Genomic DNA, 26,136 nt, shown 5'->3' with positions numbered 1-26,136 from the left:
GTTTGTCTTATATAGATTCTCTCATTTTTATTTGTTGTTTTGCTGTTTTCCCTCCAGCAACTTTTCTTGTCATGGAAGCTGTCTGCTGCAGGCCCTTTAAGTTCTGGTGATAGTAGAAATATTTCTGCAGATTGGGGAGGGAGAGAGAAGCAAACTGATGAATATGTCCATTTTTATCCCTGAGAATAGGAATACCTTAAATGTCTCTTGAGTGTTAATAATTTTCAATCAGATTTTTTTGGGGGAAATTAAAGAACTATGTGAGTCAGTATGGCATTTATTAACCTATACAAAGTGTATGTGTGCCTGTATCAAATTATTATAAACTATGATAATTCAGCTCTTTTCGGTAATAAGTGTATTTTTAGTGAGTGCCTACGTAGACTTAATACTTTATTTCCCCTTAGGACTATTAGATGTGTTCTAAATTTTAGGATGTCTTTCAGTCTGTATAATGTAGCTATTGCCCGTGTAGATGTATATATTCATTCAAAGCACAGTGCCTTGACATTGTGCTAAGTTTAGAGTATGTGGAGGTGAATATAACACAGAATCTATCCTTAAGGAGCCCAGAGATCAGTGGAGAGGCAGATATGAGAGCAGATAACTATAATACAGCGTGTAAATAAGAGAAAGAAAAGCACAAAAGGGTCACACCTGCCCCAAACCTGGTGAGTTGGAGAACTCAGAAGGCTTCCAGGGAGTAGTGCTGCTCATGGCCCTTACAGATTCATCAGAGGTTTCCAAGAAAGGGTGACACAGCATGAGTCTGGGGGCTCCAGGGTAGAGTTCTTGGAGCACAGCCTGCAAGGCAGGGGCTGGGGAGCAAGGACGGGCAGGGGCTCAGGCCGCAGTCAGGTTACGGGGCCTTCTTGGACACAGAAGAGGCCTAGACCACCTGAAGGCCACGGGGCCTTTAGCAGGATGTTTGGTTGGCTGTGACAGGGAGGCCTGTTGGGAGGAAGTCAGAGTAATTCAGGCAAGAGATTATAGGAGTCTGAATTACAGCAATGGGAGTACATCTGGAGAAGGGAAAATTAATCCAAGAACTGTTTAAAAGGAATAATCAGCAACACGTGGGATCAACTAAATGTGGAGTTTCAGATGAGGGGAAGGAGTCAGTGAGAACTCTCAGATCTTGGCTGGAGCAACCTGGGGGTTGGTCTTGGAGCACCAATTGAGAGCGTTAATGATTAATTCCCTGCTAATGTCATTTGTAAGAATGTTTGTTTTGTACTGAGTTCCCAGCTATTAAATTAAATCCACCCTGAAGCATATCCACATTTGAAAGTGTAATAACTTGACAGTTCCAGTTTCTGAAGATGACCTACACAGGGTAAGCAAATATGCTGAGAAAAGCCAAGGAGATGTGGTGTGGAGACACAATTGGACTTGTTTGGTGAATCTGAGTAGATAAGAATGCGGAATGGTCTTGTGGGAGTAGCATGGTCCTCTGCTGCTCGGAGACTGGACTCTTGCTGGTGGGAAAAGGAGTCACCAGTCCAGTTACTTTGCCCCAGGGAATTGGGAACTGAGATTTCTCTTCCCAGTGACCATCCTTGGCACCCTGGGAAAAGGAGACTTATTTTCTTGAGAAAGCAGTGATCTAAACAAGAGTACCTGTCCTTGTTGGCTTTTCACTTCTCCCCCGATATACCTACCACAAAGTTGAAAAGGAAAAGTCTATCCATACCTGGTTTCAGGTAGTAAGATCATTAATGTGGAGGATACAAAACCAATATTCCCATAACAAATTAAAAGTGGTTTAAAATGGAAAAGCATACCCTAGAATTAAGAGCCCAAACTTTTGGGAAGTTTCTACCTCACATCATTTAATTTTTCCATATTATTTTTCTCTTGAAAGGAAATAATACCAAGAAAGCCAGTCTCTGATGAAATTAAATGAAGTTGAAAACTAAAGACTATGTTTGATAAGCTCTCACTTGATACCTTTTAAGAGCTAAGCCACCAGGAATCTTTGCTGCCTCTCCCTAGAGATCAATGGCCTCTGCCTCATGGTTTGAGGCGAAAACCCTTCTTTGATCATTTGACTTTGTTTACCCAGTTTGGACTTTTGGGTATAATAAACTATAATATGTCAGTGGTGTGGTAATGCTAGATATTTTTTTTCTTTTACCAGAGTGGTTGATTATAATGCACTGCTTAAGATTTGCCTTCTATAAAAGGCATATTTGTACTTTTATGTGTTTGATTCACGCAGTACAGTTTTCTCAAGTCCTGTTATTAAGTGGTTACATTCAGAAAGCAAAAAATATGCTGAGGTAGTATTTTCTTGGTGAACATCTAATATTTTCACTAACCATAACTGTCAGATTGTTCTGACTTCTGAGTACCCCAACTGTAAAAATTATACAGAAAATGTGGCCTAATATGGGATTCTAAATAGCCTCATGTGAGGCTTCAAACACATGGATTACCTTCTTTCATCTCTTTCCCCTGAAGTAAAGCATCTCATCCAAACACGCTTTCTCCTTAAATAATTGAAGTCCTCTCTTTTAAGAAGCTGTAAAACACTTCAGTTGTGATGTCACTAGTGCCATTGCAGTTATGGGGATTTTAAATCCTAAACTGGTTCTTGGCTGAGGTTTGTCAGGAAGGGTCTCTCTTTTTGAGCTAGCAAATTTTGATGAAATTGGGTGTCTGCTTTGTAAAAATGGTACACAGAGATAGAAATGTAAAACTCCCTTTATAATCCACTCTAAATGGACATTTGGGAGAGAAACTTCCCCATAAGGTATTCTAATTTTTGCTAACATTTTTGTTGTTTTCACTTTTAATTCCAAACTTGAAATATTGAATAATAGCCTCTGTCATTTATAGTGTTATTCTTAGAGTTTAGTAGATTTTAGTTGAAAGTGTTTATTCACACTAAAAGAAATTTGTGCTAAAAACTTCGATTGAAACAGAACATAATTTTGTATTTTTCTCCATTAACTAGCTAAACAGCAGTAAGCATATATTTGTTACATGTTAGACTCAGGGGTATGTCATTTTGGAGTCAGAGCTCAATTTTGTATATTTGTTTCTTCTTCTGAAGAATAAATACAATAGTACCTGCCAATATTGTGAGATTATTTCATTCTTTTTAAGAAATAAGAAATACAAAAGATGATAAAGAGCTTTGAAAATAATTACAGGATTTAAATAATTACAGAAATTTGATATATGACCACGGAGTCATATTAAATAATCTATGTGTAAATCAGTAATAGTAATACTTTATTTCAATGAAGCTTACATAATTTATTGAGATCCTATGACTGAAAGTATACATAGATAATCGCCCCCCACCACACGCCTCCATATTATCCTTGTTTCTAAATCATCCTATTCCAAATAGGATGGTTTCAATTTATATTTTTCATCACCAGATTTATAAATACTATAAAGGGATTTGGAAATGGTTTGAATTCTGATTCTTTGGTGCTTTACCTTAGGAATCATTATTTAAGTCTTCATTGACACTTCCTGGCTGACTAGGTGATGTCTCCTCTTATTCAATGTATCTATTCTTTTCCTTCATGTGTCTTAAAACATTTTCATTTAAAAGGAATCAAAACTCTGCTTTGGTTAAATTTACTGGATGAAATGTATTTATCTGAAGTGGTCTCTGTATTCTATTATTTTAAGCTTACCTTGAATCTGTTTTAAAACAAGCTTCAGAGCTCACAAATCATGTGTCACTGGCATTGATGAAGTTATTTTCATTTGGGTCACATTTTTACTTCACTTGAGAATTATTTAGCCAGCTGGATTAACTGTTTAAGCATTCTGATGGATCATGCTTAATCTGAACCCTTTGCACGTCTTTCTTTCTTAGCCTTTTTCCATTGCTGAAGTATTACAGATTTCCAGGTTGGTTCTTTTAATATCATTGGGATTGTGGTACCAAGTCATCCTAACCTTTCATTATCCTCATTTAGTTACCTGGTTATGTTTAACTTAAGGGCATCTTCTTTCATGTATGCTGGTGCTAAAGACACTTTTTTTCTCAATTATACCCATGAAGCAAGTCACACATTTATATAAAAATCAGAATCCTAGAGGTAACTGTTACCCTGCTAATTTCCATCTTACTCTTTATTCATTTTAACCAAATGTAAGGTCTTTAAAGACACTTTAATCTGTGCCTTGAATTGGGTCTTCAAAAGATAGGCCTTTGCTGTGAATTTTTAGGCTAGGCTTTGTGTTCTGAGAATACTTTGTGAAGAGTAGTGGAGGAGTGTCAGAACAGGGAGAAATTAGTGCTTATGGATGTCAGGCAAGTGAGAATGCGGCAGGTGGGCTAGGGATGGCGTCTCCCAGGCATAGGGACACATGGTCACAGCCTGGACTGTCCTAAAGGGTCCGGTCTTCCTCAGTCTTCTCATGGATTGTGTTTGTTGTTTTTGTGAAATCGTTTTGGTCATGTTAGCCCTAGATGATCAAATAAACCTGTTTCTCAGATGGTACTGATGAAGGGGAAGGAATAATTGCCATTAGATACATTATGTGTCCATGCTTTTCCCCAAGTACTAACTGGAGAGTGGATTGTTTTCTACATTCTCTTCATGTCTATTTGATATAGTTACTCATCTCCTTATATTGAAGAAGCAGTTCACTCAGCCACCTACCTCTTCAGTGTTTGCAGATTCTGGTCACTCCCAGCAATCAGATTAATGACTGTGCCATTCCCCCCGACGCCCAACAAACTATACCAAAGCTGTTCGTATAGTTGTTCTCAATTTATAACCAAAGAGGAAATGATATAAGCCAAAGGCTGTTTTAAAAACCATGCTTCCTCTAAAACCCAAGTTTAACAGCTTATTGTGTCACAATATTTTTATGCTTTTATCTTTGACCAAAGTGTTTATTTTGAGAAACAATTATTAAACTGCATTAAAAACATATACAGTGTTCCCATAGTATCTTGGTTACAATATATTTTTTTAAAAAAACAGACTAAGGCTGGATGAAATTGAACACATATTTCCATGTCAGACTTCCTACCATTTTGCTTGTTTGTATTGATTTCTCTTGACATGGTCTTCTTTTATTGACCACCACTTTTTTTTTCTTATTCTCTTTCTCTCTCTCTTTTTTTTTAAATCCCCCTCCTATAGCTGTATGTGCTAAGATCAATTGTAAAAGAGAACCAACTTATATTAAATCTGCCTGGAGTCAAAATGTAATCTAACACCTGTAGTCTGCAATTTGTCATCACTTCATGGATACTTTTTTTTTTTTTTTAATAACAGATTTCCTGAGTTTTGACCTTAGGATACTGGGTAATCCAAAAAAAGCAACAAAGCTAAACCATGGTTTTTTAATAAGTCCTATAATGTTAGGATGTGAAATTACAATCATAAGAGCCAACTTAAGTAACATCATTTGAAGTTAGAAATAGTGCTGAGTTGTGTATCTAGGAGAATATGTTTTGCCTGTGAAAATGTCTTTGTGTGATAAAGTCAAGAGACAAATCATAATGCATGTGTAATTTCTCCTACACTCTTTCCCTAAGGCTTTCCTAAGTGATTTTCTCCTACACTCTTTCTCTAAGGCTTTCCCAAGTGATTTGACTCAAGTAAGGATGTTTTTACTATTGAGCGTGATTCATGTCTTCCGAAGTTTTCAAACTTTTTGGTCTCAGAATCTCTTTTCACTCTTACTATTGAGGACCCCAATAATGTGTTATATTTACCAATATTACCGTATTAGAAATTAATTCTGAGGAATTCTTTAAATGCTTACTAATTTAAAAATCATTATAGATAATACACAGTCATCCCTTTGTATTCAGGGGTGATTGATTTCAGGACCTCTTGCAAATAACAAAATTCATGGATGTTCAAGCCCCTTATGTAAAATGGTGTAGTATTTGCATATAATGTACATACATCCTTCCATATACTTTGAATTATCTCAGTTTACTTCTGATACCTCATACAGTGTAAATGCTACGTAAATAGTTATTATACTGTATTGTTTGGGGAATAATGACAAAAAATAGTTGGTACACGTTGGGTACAGACACAGCCGCCCTTTTTTTCCTAAATATTTTTGATTGTGGTTTGTTGAATCCATAGGTATGGAACCCATGGATATGGCGGGCCAACTATATAGGCATATATGTAAACGTTATATTGACAATAAATATATTTTAAAAACAGAAAATAAGAGAATGCCATTGTTTTATATACTTTTGCAAGTATTTTAAAGTCTGACTTAATGAAAGACAATTGGATTTTCATAATTGCTTCAGCATTTAGTCTAATACAATATGTGGTTTTGGTTGACGCCGATAAGGCAAATCCAGCCTCAGGTACACATATAACTGAAATAGGAAGAAATATTTTAATCTGCATTTCACATCATTGTGATATTCTTCTTTGATACTAAGCAACATTCTACAAGTGGTAGTTTCTTAATGGTTAGTTGCAAAGTGGAATTGAATCTAAAACTATATTGAACTTTTTATACTTTCTCTTTTACCTATTCATAACTTTATAACACCTTACAGGTTTACTGTATTTTGTAAGGTCATGCAGCCCTTACAAATGTTGGCACATTTTATTATATGACATATTTAAAGGCAAAACCAAACATATTTGTTAAATTGCCACTGATATTAAAAAAGTTAAGTACTGGGAAACTACTAAGCATATGGTGACCACTACAAGTTTTCCCAAAATTCTAAGTTTTGCTTGAAAGGTTAAAAGGTATCATTGGCAACAAATGCTGTCAGATATTCTTCCTGGAGTGATAGCCTCACTTGATTTTTAAAACAATGTCAAATATGCAGATCTGAATAACCATAGTCTGTCTATTAGTTCTTTCAAGTCAAATTGATACTCCATGACAAAGATGGGTGGCTCAGCTTTCAAGTCCAACAATCACACAAGTGCTGTTTCTCAAGACAACCATCTTCCCTCAGTATGCTACAGAAGTACTTCATATGCACTTCCCATTTCTTCACACAGAACATTAAAAAGAAGTATACTCGAAGATTGAGACTTAAGTAATACAATTTTACTGCTTCATCAAAGATGCTCTTAAATGAAAGTGGCATCATTTTTGCCGTGAGCTTGTGGCAGTGAAAAATACAACTGCCTGGACCATTTGGTGCTGCTGCTTTGATTGTTGCAGGCCAGTATTTCCCACCAATGCTTTTGTACCATCTGCAAATTCTGAAGTGTGGTCTATGCAATAGGCCCATGACATCGAAACTATTTTCATAGCAAATTCAAGACATTATTTACCTTTTTGACTTTGCTGAAATTTGCAGATGGTACAAAAGCACTGGTGGGAAATGCTGGCCTGCAACAATCAAGGCAGCAGCACCAAATGATCCAGGCAGTTGTATTTTTCACGGCCACGAGCTCACGGCAAATTTCAGCAAGGTCAAAAAGTTTATGTTTATGTTCTAAATAATGTCTTGGATTTGCTATGAAAATAGTTTTGATGGCATGGGCCTCTTGCATGGACCACACTTTGAGAACCGTTGATAAAGAATGTCTTCCTAAGAGGATGTCAAGCTGTATGTATAGAAGGTGTCAACTTAAACGGACTATAACTTGAGGCTCAATTTCATGTAATATATGCTTCAGAGGCAACTTTCCTGTGCTAGGTGCCATTTTAAGTACAAAGATGTATGTAGTATTTGAGTGAAAGAAATAAGAAAAGTTATCGGTAGATGTGCCTATTTGTAGATCTGTGGGGTGAAAAAGATTTCTGAATTTGATGCTTTTGTAATAAGCATGTTGATAGAAAATATGAGTGACACATTATACTCCTGATTCTTAAGTCCTTCTCACGTTTCGTAATAGCTAGTACTAATTGAAACCCTACTTACGACTTCAGAACTTTGCTGCTACATACTTAGCATGTATTATCTCACTTTCCCTCCTATCACTACAAGCACTACAATGAAGATTTTACAGTTTAATAGACACTGTGGCTCAGAGAGAGTAAGTAATGTGCTTAGAGTTACAAGGCTAGTAACTAAGCAGTTGTGGTTTTGCAGTCGAAACTGGATTTGAAACCAGAACTTTGTGACCTCAAAACTTCTCCTTACCATGTGTATACAATGCCATCTTATAGTTATACAGTGCCCTAGGAATTTTTTGTTTGTTTGTTTGTTTGTTTTTTTACACAGGAAAGAATGTTTTGCTAAAAGGGAATAATAGCAAGGAAAGTAATAACTAGTTTTGCTGAACAAGAATAACTGATCTGAAAGTAAAGAAGAGAGAACATGGAATGCAGTGCCACCGAACAAAGATACTGAGCACTAATTGTGTCCCAGGCATATGGTATGCCAATATGTAGCTCACTGTCTAATAGTGACAGAGACATAAAATAATTATATTAATATTTACATTAGTTATTAATCATTAAAGTTCTCCTCACTGAATTTTGGGCCAAAATTAGTTGTCCCCAGTGCTGATTTTGAGAAAAGGGGAATATTAGAGGGTACAGTTAGGTTTTTGAAACTTTCAATTACGTGATATTTTATATATAGTCCATTTAAAAAATAACAGCATGTATTCATTGTGTTCATTCATCTATTCAACAAATTCTAATTGAGTTATGCATAAGGACTTTCAACCAATTGTTACTTTTAAGTAAAAAAAAAAAAGTGTGTATATATATGTGTGTGTGTGTATAAAATCTTGTTTGTGTTATCTCCTGTTAATGTACCTTACCTTACAGGACCTGAAGCTTTGTGTGAGACTTGTCATAGAGAGACAGATGTGACCACCTGGGAAACTGTTTTAACCTGTTACTACACTGGATCAACCACCTTATATAGTCACCTCCTTAATGATTTCTCATCTATATACACACACACATACCTACACACACACACACACATACACACACTTTTTTTTTTTTTTTTTTTTTGAGACAGAGTCTTGCTCTGTCACCCAGTCTGGAGTGCAGTGGTGTGATCTCGGCTCACTGCAACCTCCCCGTCCTGGGTTCAAGCAATTTTCCTGTCTCAGCCTCCCAAGTAGCTGGGATTTCAGGAGTGTGCCACCATGTCCGGCTAATTTTTGTATTTTTAGTAGAGACAGGGTTTTACCATATTGTCCAGGCTGGTCTTGAACTCCTGAACTCAAGTGATCTGCCCACCTTGGCCTCCCAAAGTGCTGGGATTATAGGCATGAGTCACCATGACTGGACTTAAGTATTTTTTTCTTAGAACTTTTAATAGAAGAATGCTTTCCTTTTTTGGATCACCTAGTTTATGTTCTGTTCTAAAAAATGAGGTAAAATTAAACATTATTTTTTTAATTTTACTTTAATTTTAATTATTTACAAATTAAAATAATTCTAATACTAACCCAAAATAAACGTGGATAAAAGTCATCTTGTTTGTGTTCTCATCTCCTATTAATGTACCTTACCCTACAGGACCTGAAGCTTTGGGTGAGACTTGTCATAGAGAGACAGATGTGACCACCTGGGAAACTGTTTTAACCCATTACTACACTGGATCAACCACCTTATACAGTCACCTCCTTAAGAATTTCTCATTTTCTCTATAAAAGAAGACCACAAAGTGTTGGCATATTATAAGTAATGCAGCTCACCCCATAATGATACAGTGAATTATATACTTTCCTAAACTTAATCATTCAAGATCTCACTTCCTTCCCTACAGGCAAAAAGCATTATATTTTACACATGGCTCCCAGCTGGTTTTCATTGAGGCCTTCAATATCCATTTGAACACTGAGAGCTTTAAGAAGAGCTGCTTTATCATTCTTAGTCAACTTTGGTCATGGTACCATTAGGTCTTTTTGTTTTCAAATTTTTCGGTTTTGAAGGCAGAGAAACAACATGTGTCCATATTATAATTGTGCTTTATGACTGGGCAAGGAACTTTTGGGTTTCATTTGCAGTTAATGTCTCTTTTGAGTATATTTACAACTTCTCATTCTTCATTGCTATCTTCATGTCCATTTATAGACATAGGTGTCATATTTCAGCCCAGAGAGATTACAGCAAATAAACTTTTAACTTTCTATTTGTTTATTCCTACCCATAACTTATTCATCAGCCCTTAATTGTTGGAAATAGGACTTCTTATTAAAAAGCTGTATAAATTAATAGGTCCAATTATTGTAGATACTCCATACATGTTTGATGATACGTGGATACACTTTTTAAAAAATTCTTTTAACCCAGGGCTGTTTTTAACATCGTTTCTTTCGCATATGATGAACACCTCTGATGAAGAAGACAGCAATCAGTTAAGTGTAAAGTAACACTTCTTTGGAGGGTAGAAGTGCCAATGCATACTTCTGGCTGTTTTTATGATAATGTTGCTATTTGTAATCCTCCAATAAAAATCCAGTAGTATATTACAAACTGAAATTTTCTTGCAAAGTAATTATATAAATATTTTCCTATCTTTCTAGTAATAGTAGTAGTTTTCAGGTCTTAGTATATTTTTGGTTATCTCAGATTTTATGAATGAAGTTCACTGTGAGGGCTTTCCATTACCCTGACGGTGGAATGCCAAGCACTCCATGCTCTGGCTGTGGCTCTCAGGTGTCATTTTGCTGGAGCGTGGTACTATCCAACAGTACTTTCTGTGCTAAGGGAAATGCTCTGTATTGTGCTGTCCATCATGGCATCGCGCAAGTGATACAATGGAGCACTTGAAATGTGGCTGATGTGACTGAGGAACTGAGTGTTTGTTTGTCCGTTTAATTAATTTAAATGTAAATACCCACATGTGGTTAGTGGCTATTGTATTGGGCAGCACAGCTCTAACATGCTGACTTTCTTGCGGTTTTGCAAATGTACCAAGTATATTCTTGCCTTGCAGCCTTTTTGCTTGCCTTTCTATTATCTAGAATGCTTTTCCACATGGCTGGGCTTCACATCCTTCAGGCCTGGGCTCCAGTGCTGCCTCTGTAGGGAGCCTTCTCTGAGTCACCTTGTCTCAAATAACTTCCCCTCCCCACAATCTTCCTCCTTATGCATTGCCCTGTGTATTTATTACTACCTGACATTTTATTTACGATCTGTCTCCTCTACTCTAAAGACTTTTTTCAATTTTTCTCTATATTTTACTCACAGAAGTCAGGAGACCATAATGTTTAAGGGCACGGGCTTTAACATATCCTTGAATAAGATATGCTTGATAAGCCTAGTTCTGCTGCTTACAAACTCTGCACCTTAAGCAAATTATCTACACTTTTGGAACACCAGTTTTCCCATCATAAAATGAGGGTAAAAATGCCAGCCTCTAAGAGTACTGTGAAAATTAAGTAACATTAAATATATTTATAGCATTTAGGTCAGTGTGTAGCTCATGAGTAAGCTTTATATGAATGGTAACACCTATTATTACTATTATTATTGTTATTAAATCTACTTAGATATTTCATTAATTTCATTACTGTGAACCCTGCTTGTCATACTGAAAAATCAACAGCAGAAGTTATGAATAAGAAAGGCTTTTAAATAAACCATTTAGGACTCTCTTTACAGAAATGAATTTGTTGTCTAGATTAACTTTAATTTTGATGGAGAAAAATCCAAACCAAAAAAAGAAGTAGGATGAGTTGGTAGGCTTCAGTGTGCAAAGATCGAGAGTAAAAAGGAGTGGATAGTTACCCTTATGGAATTAAATATTCCATTATTTGGGAAAATCACATGAAGAGGGGTGTTTGCCTTAGGGATAAATAAAGGTCAACTTCTAAGCCCATTTCTTAAAACTTTTATATTGAAATATGGTATAGTTTGCATACAGTAAAATGCATAGATTTTAATTGTATAGCTTGATAATCTTTAGACATACACACATCCTTTTAACAAACGCACAAGTCAATATAGAGAATATTTGCAACATCCCAGGAGGCTATCTTCCACCCCCTTCTACTCAGTAAACCTCAGTGGAAACCCATTATGCTGGGATCTGTCAATGCAGGCTTTTCCTATTTTTTTCTATTCTTATATATTAATTTGTTTTTCCTGTTCTTTCACATAAGTGGAATCATACAGTTTTTAGTCTTTCATATCTGACTTCTTTCACTCAACAGTAAGTCTGTGGTATTTATCTGTGTTTGTATATATAGCAGTAGTTCATTTTTCCTACTGCTCTGTTATATAAGTATACCACAACTTATTTATCAATCTTATTACTGGTAGACACTTGGGTTGTTTCCAGTGATGACTACAATTTCTATGAGCATGCCTTTCAGAGGACATAGCCACTCATTTCTGGTTTTATGCAGTGTTTGTATGCTTGGGGTTAGTAGGTACTATCAATGGGGATTTTTTTGCCCCTCCACTGGGCCCATTTTGAAAAAGGGAAAGAAGGTAATGCTGGCAAGTCCTTGGTCCTGCCAGCTTTTCATAAATAGTTTGAAAGATGCTCAGTTAAGCTTAATATGAAGAAAATCTCAAAAAAATATAATCTGATAGCACAAAGGACTAGTTTGGAAAGAAAATTTTATTCATTTTGCAGGGCATTCTGTTAGTTCCAGTAATTGTGAATTTTGTGACTTAAAATACTAATTAACAAAAAGATTATGCCCAAACTGTCAAATGAACCTGGGAATGAAACCGCTTATAGGTCCTTCCATCAGCAATCAGTGGCATGACTCTCAGGGCACTTGCTTGGGACAGAGACCAAATTTGATTCGTTCTAGTTCACTAACAAGGAATTTAGAAGATATTCTGAGAAATTCAGACCAAAAAAAAAAATAAATAAATAAAACCCAAACCTAAATATCAGTTAAGTGAGAGTTCAGAAACTTTTCCTGTGAAGAAATGGCTAAAAGAGTTGACATTATTTAGTCAAGATGTGAGAAAGTGAAGAAAAGATGACTTGATTCTGCCCTTTAGATGGCAGGATTTTAGAAGAGGATTTGGATTGGCTTTCGTGCCTAGAGAAGACCATCTTATAGGCATTAGGCACTGCTCTGCTTGCATTCAGAGTACTTATGCCACTAGAATAAACTACTACATGGTATTAGGAAGGATTCTTAGCAATTGGCCAGAGAGGAAATTATGTTGTTCTTTTGCTAGGAATTGTCTAGAGACAATAACTTTCTGCCTGGAGTAATTAGAACATTTTAGGGGAATACAGATAGTTAGGACAGATAACTTTGGGAATCTTTTAATCTCAGATATTATGTATATTGTGGTTGAAAGGGACTTATAGCCAAAGAAAAGTGTCAGTATAATAGAAAAAGCTCAGCTCCTTTGGTAACTTGTAAGACGGTTTCACTTAAGGGATGCCCATTTGGGCATTCAGGGTTTGACTGCTCTTTCCTTACCTGTTAGAAGATGCTAGAAGATATAACTTAACCATCTTCATGTAGATGTCACCATGCTGCCCAACTCACTATGGTACATTGTCTGACCAGAAACTATATATTTCGCTTTGTAGATAATTTCTCTAACTATTACTTCTCTTGAGAAACATCTTCCTAGTCTATCATGGGCAATTGCCTTGTCATTGTTCCCTGGAAACCTTTATCAGACTGACAACTCCCCGTGTTTGTTAATTCCAATCCTCCGAATCGGAATTAAGAGGAGATGCTACATGTTTCCAGTTCAATCTTGATCCACATGGCACCTTTGTGAGGAACTTGTCAGGATTCAGTTAATTAATCCATGTAAAGTTCTTAGAACAGCCTGGCACAGAATAAACATTCAGTGAGGGGTAGCTATTCTTACTGTTCTTTCTCTGTTTCATGTTTAGCTTCTCTGTACATATGTATTACTAGTGCTCAGTTCTAGGAAATAAAGGGGAGTGAAGCAGGCCAGTTGGTTGGACCTAAGGAGAAGAACAAATGCAATCATGCAGAAAGATTATAGTAACTTCAAAGTATAGTTCTGGAAAATCTCTTTAAATCTAACCAATGCACAGTGGAAAATCCCTGAAGAACCAATCTAATTATTCAATTAAATGGAACCGTTATGCTGACTTTTACTACAGAAGGCAAGCATAATTTAGAAAATGGGGCATTTTAATTCTCTTTTGTTTTCCAATTAGCACAATTACTCTAATGGGGAGTACTCATGCTTGAGTCTGTGTTCTTCCAGTATGTACTTTGCACATAATTTCAGTCTCTCTTTCCCCAAAAACTAGAATCCTCACCTGTTGACATAGAGGTTTACTTATTACAGTGCTCATACTGCCCAGATCATGGCCTCAGAGCAAATATCCTTCTGCCATGAAAGCTGACCTGACCAGCACCAGTCCCCCAACCCCCACTCCTGGAGCTCTGCTTTTCCTGTCGGGTATAATTAGGATGCTGAAGTAACAGAGCTCTCACTTTTTTTGCTGATGCCAGCTTACCACAACAGACCACATGAGTTTACTCTTAGTTGAAAGTGGTAAGGAAAATGCTAAGAACATTCATTTTAATTGGTCAACATTATACGGACTTTAATGCCACTGTTTTATAGTCCTGTGCTTAGGATTTCTTTCTGCCACTAGCCATCGGCTTATTATAGCAGATAGTCTTATTTGCTTCTGATTATCCTTTTTATTATTATTTGATTATTACTTGAAAAATTTAAACCTCTTTTGTTTATTGCTACCTTATTTAGGTAACAGGTTCATCTGCCCTAACTTTTGTTAAGTTCTACGTAAAAGACTGACATTTTCACATTGGTGGGAAAGTATTTTTTCATCATATGGCCCTCAAGACTAGGATAAATGGCAGAGTTTTGTTTGTTTGTTTGTTTGTTTCCCTTAAATGCTTGCTTCAATGCTGTTGTTTCATAGCTAAAAGACTATGGGTAGTGTGTGGTGGTGGCAAGAAAGATGGCAGGGATGGTGGTGTGAATGGTCCTTTAATGTAACTAGATGTGTTTTCTTTGCATTGGTTGGATTTATTCCTCCTGAACTCTGGAAAATGTTTAATTTGTTATTCTAATATGAAAAAGATCCATAAAATATGAGAGAATAGTAAAAGGAGAATTTTTTTTTTTTTTTAAGTGAACTCACTCTTCTTAAAAGTTTTGGGAGGATTTAGGAAGTTAGACCCAAGTATAGGGAATGTGGTCTTTGCCTTTGGAACCAACATGACACATTTTAGTGGGGAAGAGCACAGTAACCTTGTAATTCTGTCATACAGCTGAAGCTGTAAGGTGTGGGCGATGGCTGCAGTTCCTCATCAGGACTTCATGCTCCATCTCCCCCTCCACAAAGTCCTTCTCACATAGGCCTGTGGGGAGAGCTGGGACTGAGTTCCTTTGAGTAAGTTTACCTAAGATTTTGCTTTTTTATTAAATGATTGGGAAATAGGTAGAAATAAAAGAAAAATTATTTAAATTACAACTAGAAAGCTTTAACATTAGGAGAAAAAAAACCCAGAAGTTAGAAAGTATATGCAAAACAGAGGATTAGTTTATAGTGATATTGAGAAGGTCCATCTATGTAAGTATAAAATGGTCATTTAAATTCATAATTCAAGAAACAGTTATGTCTTTAAATTAGTTTGAACATTTTCACATTCTAAAAAAAAACATTTAAAATCAAAAGAATCAAAATTAGAACTAAAAGAATATAAAGTCATTTCTAATTTTACAAAGGATTGATTTCCTGTCTTAAGTACCAGTTATTCCTCTATAACACTATAAGAGTCATTATGAGGCTGATAATAATTGCTGTCATTTATTGGATGTTTGCTCTAAGCCAGAGATGAGGCAAACTATGACTCATGGGCCAAATCTAGTCTTATTGGAACACAGCCATGTTCCTTTATTTTTGCAATAGAATAGAATTGAGTAGTTGTGGCAAAGATCGACCCTCCAGAGCCTCAGATATTTACTATCTTGCCCTTTCCTGACGAAGTTTGCCCATCCATGATTTAAGACAAGCACTGTTTTTTGTAACAATTATGTCATTTAATCCTTACAACATCTCTAGGAGGTTAGTTTCTTATCCTGCTTTTATAGATGATGAAATAGAGCCTTAAAGATATTAAGTGACTTGTCCAGGGTTACTCAGCTAAGTGGAAAAATATGAACTTGAAGCCATGATAGTAGAGTCCATACTTTCCCCTTTGTGCCCAGTTTCTTTGTGGTTAGCCTTCAGAGAGGTGGCATATCTTGGTGGTTAAAGGTATGGAAGACTCTGAAGCCAGGTTGCTTAAAGTGAGAAGACCTTAGGCAACAAATGACTTGACTTTGTGTCTTAGAATATAAATGTTGGCAAATACTACTATTATGAACCTCATGTTTTGTAGGTGAGATACTAAATCTCCAGAAATGCTTTTACGATTTCCAAAGACCTGACTTTACAAATGACGATAGCTTACCTCCAGTGCTAGATAGACAACACATATTTCAGAGGGCTGATGGTTTTGGAAAGGTAAAATCATGAGTCCAATGTTCATTTTTTTTCTCTCTTAATTATCAGGTGCTTCATAGACAGCAGTCTCAGCCAGCCAAGGAGAGTTCCCCTCCCAGAGAAGAAGCGCCTCCCCCACCTCCTCCGACTGAAGACAGTTGTGCCAAAAAGCCCCGGTCTCGCACAAAGATCTCCTTAGAAGCCCTGGGGATCCTCCAAAGCTTTATTCATGATGTAGGCCTGTACCCCGACCAGGAAGCCATCCACACTCTTTCGGCCCAGCTGGATCTCCCCAAACACACCATCATCAAGTTCTTCCAGAACCAGCGGTACCACGTGAAGCACCACGGGAAGCTGAAAGAGCACCTGGGCTCAGCGGTGGATGTGGCCGAGTATAAGGACGAGGAGCTGCTGACCGAGTCAGAGGAGAACGACAGCGAGGAAGGCTCCGAGGAGATGTACAAAGTGGAGGCTGAGGAGGAAAATGCTGACAAAAGCAAGGCAGCACCTGCTGAAATTGACCAGAGATAATGTGAACTTCTACTAGGCAAAGCAATACATCGGTCCAAGGATTTTCTGCTTTCATTTCTTTAAAAGTTTTGGGTTTTTTTGTTTTGTTTTTTGTTTTCGTTTTTGTTTTTTGCTTTATTTTTGTCTTTTTATGTCTGTTTGTTTTGTTTTTCTTACCCTTTTGGACATTTCTTTGTTGCAGAGGATACACCTATAGACTGAATAAGTTCAGTATTTCCGAATCAGACATCGCCTTGGCAAAGACACTAAAGCGTTACACTTTATCCCGTCTCTGTGACTGGATCATAGTCATTATAATCACAGGAGACTCTGCCTTCATTATCCTTGCACTTAACGGAAGTTAAATCAGGCAAATTCCAGGATGAAAAGAACTACGACATAAATGAAGGAAGCTACAAGTGTGTGTGTATATGTATATGTATATATCTCTATATTTACATATATATATTAAAATTGCATGGGACAGAGACTTTACAATCCGAAAGAATAGACTGTGAAATGAGTTCTTAAAGAAAAGACTTGTTTATGTATTAAAAAAAAAACCACTTCACAGTGAGTCGCTTTGGCTTTTTGATAAACTGCGGCCTGCTCTCAGGGTGGGGTGACTATTTTTGAATTCCTATTTATTTTTTGTGTTTGTCCCTGATTTTTTTTTTTTTTTAATTCTTTGGCTTCCTATCTGGCAGCTTAATGGGTAATTTTTGAGGTATGTATTTAACAAAATAAACCAACACTGCCAAAAAAAAAAAAAAAGAAAAAAGAAAAAAAAAGTAAAGTGAAAAAAATCAGGGAACATTAAAATGATACAAGTCAAATTACTCTTAAAGACACAATGCACACTTAAAATGACTCAATAAAATGACTCACTACGTTCCGTTATTCAATTTGTCATTAATGTAGTGAACAGATGCATTTCTGTGGAATTCCAAATAAGTAAAACAAATTCAGTGCAGAGAAAACTTTGTCCATTAGTGCAAGTCTTGATCAAATGACATTTTGACATTGGACGTATGGAATTCATAGTATGAGCCACATTTTGTTGTGAAATTTATTTACCTGCTTGTGGCTTCAAATCTGAAAATTAATAAGCCTGCTCGTTTAAAAGTTGTTTGTTGTTGCTGTTTTTTTTTTGTCTTTTTGTTTTTTACTAGAAAATAGTTCAGTGTAATATTAAGTTAGAAAAGAAGTTGCTGCCCAGTTAAAGGGGCTCCCTCTCAAATAAATCTCCATCCTTCCCTCTCCCAAAAGACATTTCTGATTTCTGTTTCACTTTGGGCTTCCTCTTCTTCGCACACATTCCATCTACCTAATCAAACATTTTCAGTCCCTAATCTCTCCTGTCCCTTTTCCTGGGATGACAGCCCTAACAAGAACTGTTTCTGAATCATTGTGCAGCTCCGGGCAATAGAGTATGTGAAGCGATTTCAGTAGAATCACTTACTCATCCTAAAAGAAAACATTATCCCAGTTACCTACATCGCAATTACCTTATGTAAAGCAGAACTAATGCTGACTGGATGTTTAGTGGGGTGAGCATTAAAGCTGCAATCTACTATAGTACTCCAGATCTCTTTCAGCTCCCTATGAGAAACACCAGAAGCATTACTTTCCACTTCTACTTACAGTAATTGCAAGAGGAGACCTCACATTCAGGACTGGCCTAGTGAACGTAATCCATGCTTCAAACTGGTCATTAAACAGTCCCACATGGTTGGATTTTTTTTTTTTTTTTTTTTTTTTTTTGAGTTGTGCTCTCACGAAACCTTGTCAAAGACCTCATGCAATATCACTTTGAAAGTTAGTTTCTGTTTACTACACAAACATTGTAATATAACTGTTAATACTATTTATATATTTGAAAGGTATAAAAGGTAGGAGTTAAAAAAAAACCTCTATGTGTAGATATTAACTCAGAACTTACAATATACAGGGAGAAGACATGTTGCAATACAAGCTAATTCTAGCTGCTCAGTAACCTCTGGAGTTTTTAAAGGGACATTTTCCTGTACTTTTTCAAATAATGATGTTTAAAAATTATCTTGACATGAGCGTCATATACCTTTGCAAAAGGATGGTTGTTTGCAGTTCGCCCTGGCCCCATCCTTCCTATTTCTGTAGTATGCTGCAGCTTTAATCAGAAAGTCCATGGTTGCTGCTTCCTGATCTCCGAGTTACTCTTTCCAAATTGTCTTCTTACACTGTTGCTGAAGGTCACTCTGTACACGTAATGGAAACTGATTTTGCCAAGCTCTTACAAGGTGGTTCATCTATCGATGGCATCCGCATCTGGTATCTTTTACACTTCAACCAAAAATTTATTAGGTATTTTTCAATGCTAAGTCTTGCCTTTTATTTTTTAATTTCACTGCCAAGTTTGCAGTGGTTCTAAGTGAATCTGTGGGCATTTTAGCCTGTGGTCTTGCCAGATCTTTGCGAATTACAATGCATATATGTCTATTTATTCAATATCTGTCATATAATATCTATTTGGAAGAAGAAACTTTCTCTTGTAGTGCCTCTTGACAAAGCACAATTTCCCGCCTTTTTTTTTTTTTGTGAAATGAAAAAAACAAATTGTGTTTTATTGCGGTATCAACAATGTGAATAAGGATTAACATATTGTAAATGTTCTTTTTTCCATGTAAATCAACTATCTTTGTTATCACTAAGTGATAATTAATTTTTAACTTATGTGCATTGTTAGGCTGTTAGAATTTTTTGGTTGTTAAAATAAACGCATTCAATAAATATGACTTTGTTTGTCAAGTATTTTACTGGGCATTATCTGCTTCCCCACTTAATGTTTTATGCAGAGCGAGACCTGGTGAGTCTTAGGAAAATTTGTACCCTTATTTTAGAAGCAAGACAGTGGTACCTGCTATCACAGATGTGTGAGTCCTGTACAGTGCATGGATTTCATTACACATGTGAATATGTGTGTGTCTCTGTGTGTATATAAACACATGCATGCCCACTTCCTGGAGCCGGCAACTGGGAGAGTCATTTATCCAATCTTTTGTCATATACAAACAAAACTCAAATGTAAAAAGATAAATTTATAGGCTGCTGTTTTATTTTTCTAGTGAATATTTTCTGTTTATAATTAAAAAACCACAAATGACTACGTGTCAGGAAACTTTTGGAGCACATATGTCCATGGTTAATGGACATAATAAAAGTCTTTTATATTTAGAGCTGGGGTACCATAATGTGTGCATGGAGGAATGCCGAAAGGATTGATGTATCTGAGAAATGTGTGAAAATGATTTTTTAGAAAGTGCTTACAATGGAAAAAATTGCTCAAAAGACTAATGTTAATAAGGAAAGAGCAAGTGCTTCGCTTCAGAACTGGCAAAGTAAATTAAAAAGTGATTTTGTTTTCTTTTGATATTGTAAATGTTTTTCCTGTTTATTTTTTTTCCATTTTTCTGCATTTGATTGACATACAGATGTAACTTCTCTTTCTTCCTCGGTTTCCCTTACCTTTTTTTCTATGATAGTTAACAGCCCATGAACCATGTAGATATGTTTTAAGGATAATTTATGAAAACCGAGTGTTTGCAAAAAGGCAGACAGCTTCAGGTTGCTGAAGGTTTTTAAAAACAGCTAGAGGCTCAACACAGGGTGAAACGTTATTTACGCAAATGTAAATGAACTCTGCATTTAGACTAAAGACGAAGAAGGAAAGCATTTGTGAAATAATGACTTTTAGCGCAAGCAGCTTCCACATTCATGAGATTGTGTTTTAGGGGTCAAACTTCATCAGTGGGAGACTCTACACACAGATGAATTGGTGTGCCCAGAAGGTGTCTCTGTGCTGGTGACTTCTATTTTCGAGAAAGCAAAGTAGGACTTTCTCAAGTAAACAAAGTCATAGCATCTCAGAGCGATCACTTCATGGGTTGAGTTTTGTCGTGTGTGTGTGTGTGTGTGTGTGTGTGTGTGTGTGTGTCTAGAGGACATATGTTTCTTTACACTGTTATTTCCCTTTGTGAAGAGTCTTAAAGACTTTGAATTCCCCACATTCTTTCTAAAGGACAATCATGCTGTAATCAAGACAGTAAACATTTATTAAACATGTACTCTATGCCAGACAATTTGCTAGAAATTGCAGTGACGAAGAACGTACGACTTTGTGCTTTCTCCTCAGGAAGCTTATAACTTGTTGGAAAGGCAAAATATAAATCCAGAAAAAATGAAACAGTCACAAAAAGTTGTCTTCAGACAGAAATATATTTGCTTAATGGGTGGTACAAACACATGCTATGAATTAAATAATTATCGCTTGTAAGCTAGAATAACCTTAGAAGGTGGATCATTTATGATTAGGTTTAGCTGCATACAAAGAAAAAAAAAAGCACAAAGTAATTATGACCCAACAAGGGTTTCTTACATGAAATAAATTGCTGAGATAAGCTGGCTTCATGAATTCAGAGACTCACACTTTTCCAGCTCACAGCTCCATTTTCTCCTGTGTTCATTCCTGTGTTCCCTCTTCATAGTCCAGGATAATCGCTAGAGCTCTTGTTGTCACACCTAACTTCCAGGCATCAGAAGGGACAAATGAGTAAAGAATGACACACAATCTTCCCTTGGTACTGTAGGAGATTGGTTACAGGACCAATCCATGGATACCAAAATTCACTAATGCTCAAGTGCCTTATATAATGGTGCATAGTATTTCCATATAACTTTTGTGTATCCTCCCTTATATTTTAAATCATCTTTAGATTATTTATAATATCTAATACTATTAGAATACACAGTAATAGAATTAGTATAATGTAAGTGCTATGTTAATAGTTGTATTGTTTAGGGAAGAATGACAAAAAAATCTGTACATGTTCAGTAGAGACAAAACCGTTCATTTTAAAAAACATATTTTTGATTTGCAGTTAGTTGAATCCACAGATACAAAAGAGTGGCTATACTCTCTTTCTTCAAGCCCTATACTTGAATGCAAGGGAGACTAGTAAATGTTTGTAGCTGTTCCGTGAATTCCAGAGAAAGGGGGAGAGTTGATAATTGGTAGGCAGCTAACAGCCTCTGCCATAGAAGGTATTAAGAAGAATATTGAAAATAATAGATAAGAGAAGGATAAGTGAAGAGGCACATTTGCCCTGCTTCTACTTCCTGCACCTTACATCTCTTCCTTCTCCTCACCCTGAGTTCAAGTTCATTCCTGGCTAACTTTAAGGATCAGTCCAAGCAGCACTTCTTCCAGGAAGCCCTTCCCCATCTGCTTTGTCAGCGTGATACAAATTCTTCCATGCTCATGCCGCTTCCAGGGTATTCCACTGCACAGAGTTTGTAGCATGTTGCGGTTACTGTGCTAAATGTTTATTTCCCATGAGCCCTTGAGACCTACAGCTGGATCCCAGACATGGAGTTCCTCAGTACCTAGGACAGTGCACTCAAAAATGTTGATTGAATGATTGTGTATTAAATATATGAAAAAACATGCATTCAAAGACATAGAGTCAGAGAAGAAGACACACTGTAGGACAGCGAGCAGATCAGCAGGAGAAAGGAACCTGGCACTGGCAGAGCTCTCCTAGGCTAATTGTTCCTTTATGCCCTTACAGCAACTCCTCACAAACACTATTATCCTCAGTTAACAGGGAGAAAGGAGCTCTGCCTAACACAAGGTTTCAAAATGGGTTTATGGCTCTTTTTCATATATGTCTAGTCAATTATTCAAGACACATGCTTTAGGGTTTATGCAATCTTTTATGATTTCTAGATCTTTCCAAATTGTAAAAATTGGGAAATTGATAAAAAATGATGGAACAGGATAACAAATATTGGCAGAAGTTAAGTATGTTCATTCAAATTTTTTCCAAACTGTCATGTTCTTAATAGACTTGTAAAATAAAGCAGAAAAAGCCAAACCTATTTCTAAAATGATCTGCCTTTAAGACCATTATAACTTACAGGTAACTGTTATTTCCTCCTCCAAATTCATGGCACTTGTCTGTACCACTCATTAAAAATAACAGAGCAGTGTTTGAAGACAGCCTTCCTGAGGTTATTTCACATCTCCTGGGTTTATGTTATGGACTTTGGTGACTGAACGTGTCAGATGATATTGATAAACAAAAGCCCTCAACTTCGAAGGGAATTGGGATCCAGAATATTTGAGTTCTGAGGGTGGCACCACCATTCCCTGGTTGTGTAATGTTGGGCAAATTACCTCTTTGAGCCTAATGTTCCTCATCTAAAAATTGAGCATAGTGACTCTCACAGGGTTATGGAGAATCCAGTGGTATAAGATGCTTTGAAAGTGGTAAAGTTTATGAAAATATTGCGTTTGTCATCCGAAATTGCCAACTAGTGATCTAACTTTGATTAATTTTATTTATTAACTTTCAGAGGTCCTGATGAAATAAAGCAACATTTAAGCTTTTATATAGTTATTACAGACATGTTTAATTAAGGCTTGTGGCACGACCACAGGAATGCCATGACCAACTCAATCTATTCAGCAAATATATTTATTGGGTACGATTAGTGGCCTTGATATTTAATGCAGAATCAAAGCAGTTCTGGATATATTTAAATTGATTAGCATGTAAGATTTTTGTTTTCTATCACCCCAGAGAATGCCACTTCAAGGATCCCTGAGAGTGAAGCTAAATACATTAATTTGTGTCTGAAATGCTTACCATTGAAAAGTGGACATTTATGAATTGGGTGCATTTTGCTTTTCTTCTTTGCTTTTCTTCACCCATCTTTCAAAGTGAGTGGAGAAGTATAAATTCTAGGGGACTACATCAAAAGTAATTAAGAAAGATTTGGGCAATAACTCAGCAGGCGGGATGGGTGTGATTCTTTAAAGGCAATAGCAAGACCTGAGGTCTTTGCATTTGGCCATGCAGAGAACAGGGGTGGGCGGGCAGGTGGAGGGCTATGTGGGGATAGGCATGACAATGTGTCTTCTGAATGAGCATGTCTAGGACTGGCATACTGAGTTGGAGACAGGAACAATGAATGAAGGATGCGATGAAGGGAGGTGATTTGGCACCTTGCAAATTCAATATTGCTGGGAAATAATAGAGTTCTAAAGCAAGGTCTGCATTTTCTCCCCAGTATCACACCACCTCTATTTTTGTATCCTAGAATGTACTAGAAAGAATGTATAAACTGAGCATTAATTTGTTGACCAGCATGGTTTATATGCCATGACCATCTGACATCTCTTAACACACTTTTTCATAATCTTGTTCAAGTATGACATTTCTGATTGAGTTTTGTTCTGAGGGAAAGCTTATTTTTTAGAAAACACCATGATCTGCTAGTACAACTGTCCCAAAGAATCTAGAAGTAGCTTCTTTGGTGACATTTAAACAGGCTTAAAGTGTTACCTTCGCATATGGGAAAACAGTTACAAAAATATTCCATTAGCAATGTAATAAATAGTGCAGAGCAATGATTAATTAAAGAGATAACTATAATTTATTCACTATCCATTAACAAGCATAATCCCATTTAAACACACAATAACACAGGCTGAGGAAATCAGGGGAGACTCAATGTCAACTCTGAACTGAGCAATCCTAGGAATCTACCCTTAAGGAAAAGATAAGGAAAAAATAAAATCTTTACAACTTTAATTTGTTTGTAGTTGATTGTGTGGAGGCAATGAGTTGTTCTAGTTTCTATTTTTTACTAATATTGCAGCTTGAAAAAGTTACTTTTCAATCCCTAGTTTCTTCATCCATAAAACAGGTCCAGGAACAGTGGCTCACACATATAACCTCAGCAGTTTGGGAGGTCAAGGCAAGAGGATCACTTGAGGCCAGGAGTTCAAGACCAGCCTGGGCAACATAGTGAGAGCCTGTTTCTTCCAAAACAAACAAAAGTATAAAATAGGGTTAATGACTTATGTATTTCAAGGTTGTCATGATTAAATAAAATAACTATGTAAAAGTATCTAGCGTAATTCCTTCCTTCCCTTCCTCCCTCTTTCTCAGGGAGAATAAAAACAGGATATAATCAAATGTTACAGAGGACTTAAAAATAGTTCAGATGAGTTTCAGAGTAGGATTAAGTCTTATGCTTAAATTTTTTTTTTTTTTGCATGATTTAAAATCTTTAAGGATAAAGGGCTGTTATGCTACACTTTCTTCTTATCTCTTTCTCCCACTTTTTCTTCGATTCTCTTTCATTGCAGTCCCTTTCTCTACATCTCTCCCTTCCTCCTGTTTCTTCTTCCTGGCAAGAGCTATAATATGATTTTCTTTCTTAATTGCAAACAAAATGAATGAGGTGTTTTAGTAGCCTTCTGAGGTCTTCAAAATTAGGTATTTAAACATTAATGACATCACACTTGCTCATTTTTCTGCTGCCTTATTCTTGTTCTTTTTTAGTGTATTTTGCTGATTCTCTTCTCTCCAAGCCTTTATGCCTAAGATGATCCAGCGTTCTTCCCTTTGTCCTCCTTTTCCCAAATCTACTCTCCTTCCTCGTCCAGCATCATGACACTAAATGCACCCAAATGCTGACCACACTATGATTTCTGTCTGTAGCCTAGACCTTTCCTACATCTCCAAACCAGTAGGTTCCACTGCCTATTCAACTCCTCCACATGCCTGGCACACTTCACATGGCCCCAGATGACCTCCTCTTCTTCCCTGAACTGTTCCTCCCACCTGTTGGCAACTGCAGCTTTCCAGTTGCTTAGGCCTAAAGCCTTAGATTTGCCCTTGTTTTTTTTCTTTAACACAATGGCATTTAATATGTCAAGAAAGTCCTATCGGGGGAACCTGCCCCCAATATTTCAATGTAGGTTCTTTCTATTTTCCATAAGTGTTAGCCAGCTGAGAAATAAAGACAAAGGGTACGAAGACAGGAATTTTACAGCTGGGCCTCCAGGGGTGACATCACATATCAGTAGGTCCATAATGCCCACCTGAGCCGCAAAGCCAGCAAGTTTTTATTAGGAATTTGAAAAGGGGAAGGGGTGTACGAACAGGGAGTAGGTCACAAAGATCGCATGCTTCAAGGGGCAAAAAGGAGAAGAAAGATCACATGTTTCTGAGGAAACAGGACCAGGGCAAAATCAGAAACTCCTGATAAGGGTCTATGTTCAGCAGTGCACGTATTGTCTTGATAAACATCTTAAACAACAGAAAACAGGGTTCGAGAGCAGAGAACTTGTCTCACCTCAAATTTACCAGAGCTGGGGTTTCCCAATCCTAGTCAGCCTAAGGGTACTGCAGGAGACCAGGGCGTATTTCGGTCCTTATCTCAAGTGCATAAGACAGACACTCCCAGAG

At 36.7% G+C, this 26,136-nt stretch overlaps 1 protein-coding gene across 5 annotated transcripts in view; it reads left to right on the top strand.

Annotated features, from left to right (window-relative positions):
- The window catches only part of SATB2 (SATB homeobox 2), a 194,188-nt gene extending 174,582 nt beyond the window's left edge, over positions 1-19,606 (top strand). For all 5 annotated transcript variants that reach the window (XM_065525834.2, XM_045367439.3, XM_065525832.2 and 2 more), the window contains one exon: positions 16,397-19,606. In XM_065525834.2, the coding sequence (XP_065381906.1) occupies positions 16,397-16,858 (462 nt within the window). In that variant the 3' untranslated portion in view covers positions 16,859-19,606. The remainder of the gene's footprint in view (positions 1-16,396) is intronic.
- The last annotated feature ends 6,530 nt before the right edge of the window (positions 19,607-26,136 follow it).

Source organism: Macaca fascicularis, chromosome 12 (genome assembly GCF_037993035.2).
Source record: "Macaca fascicularis isolate 582-1 chromosome 12, T2T-MFA8v1.1".
Lineage (NCBI taxonomy): Eukaryota > Metazoa > Chordata > Mammalia > Primates > Cercopithecidae > Macaca > Macaca fascicularis.
This window is presented reverse-complemented; position numbering and strand designations above follow the sequence as displayed.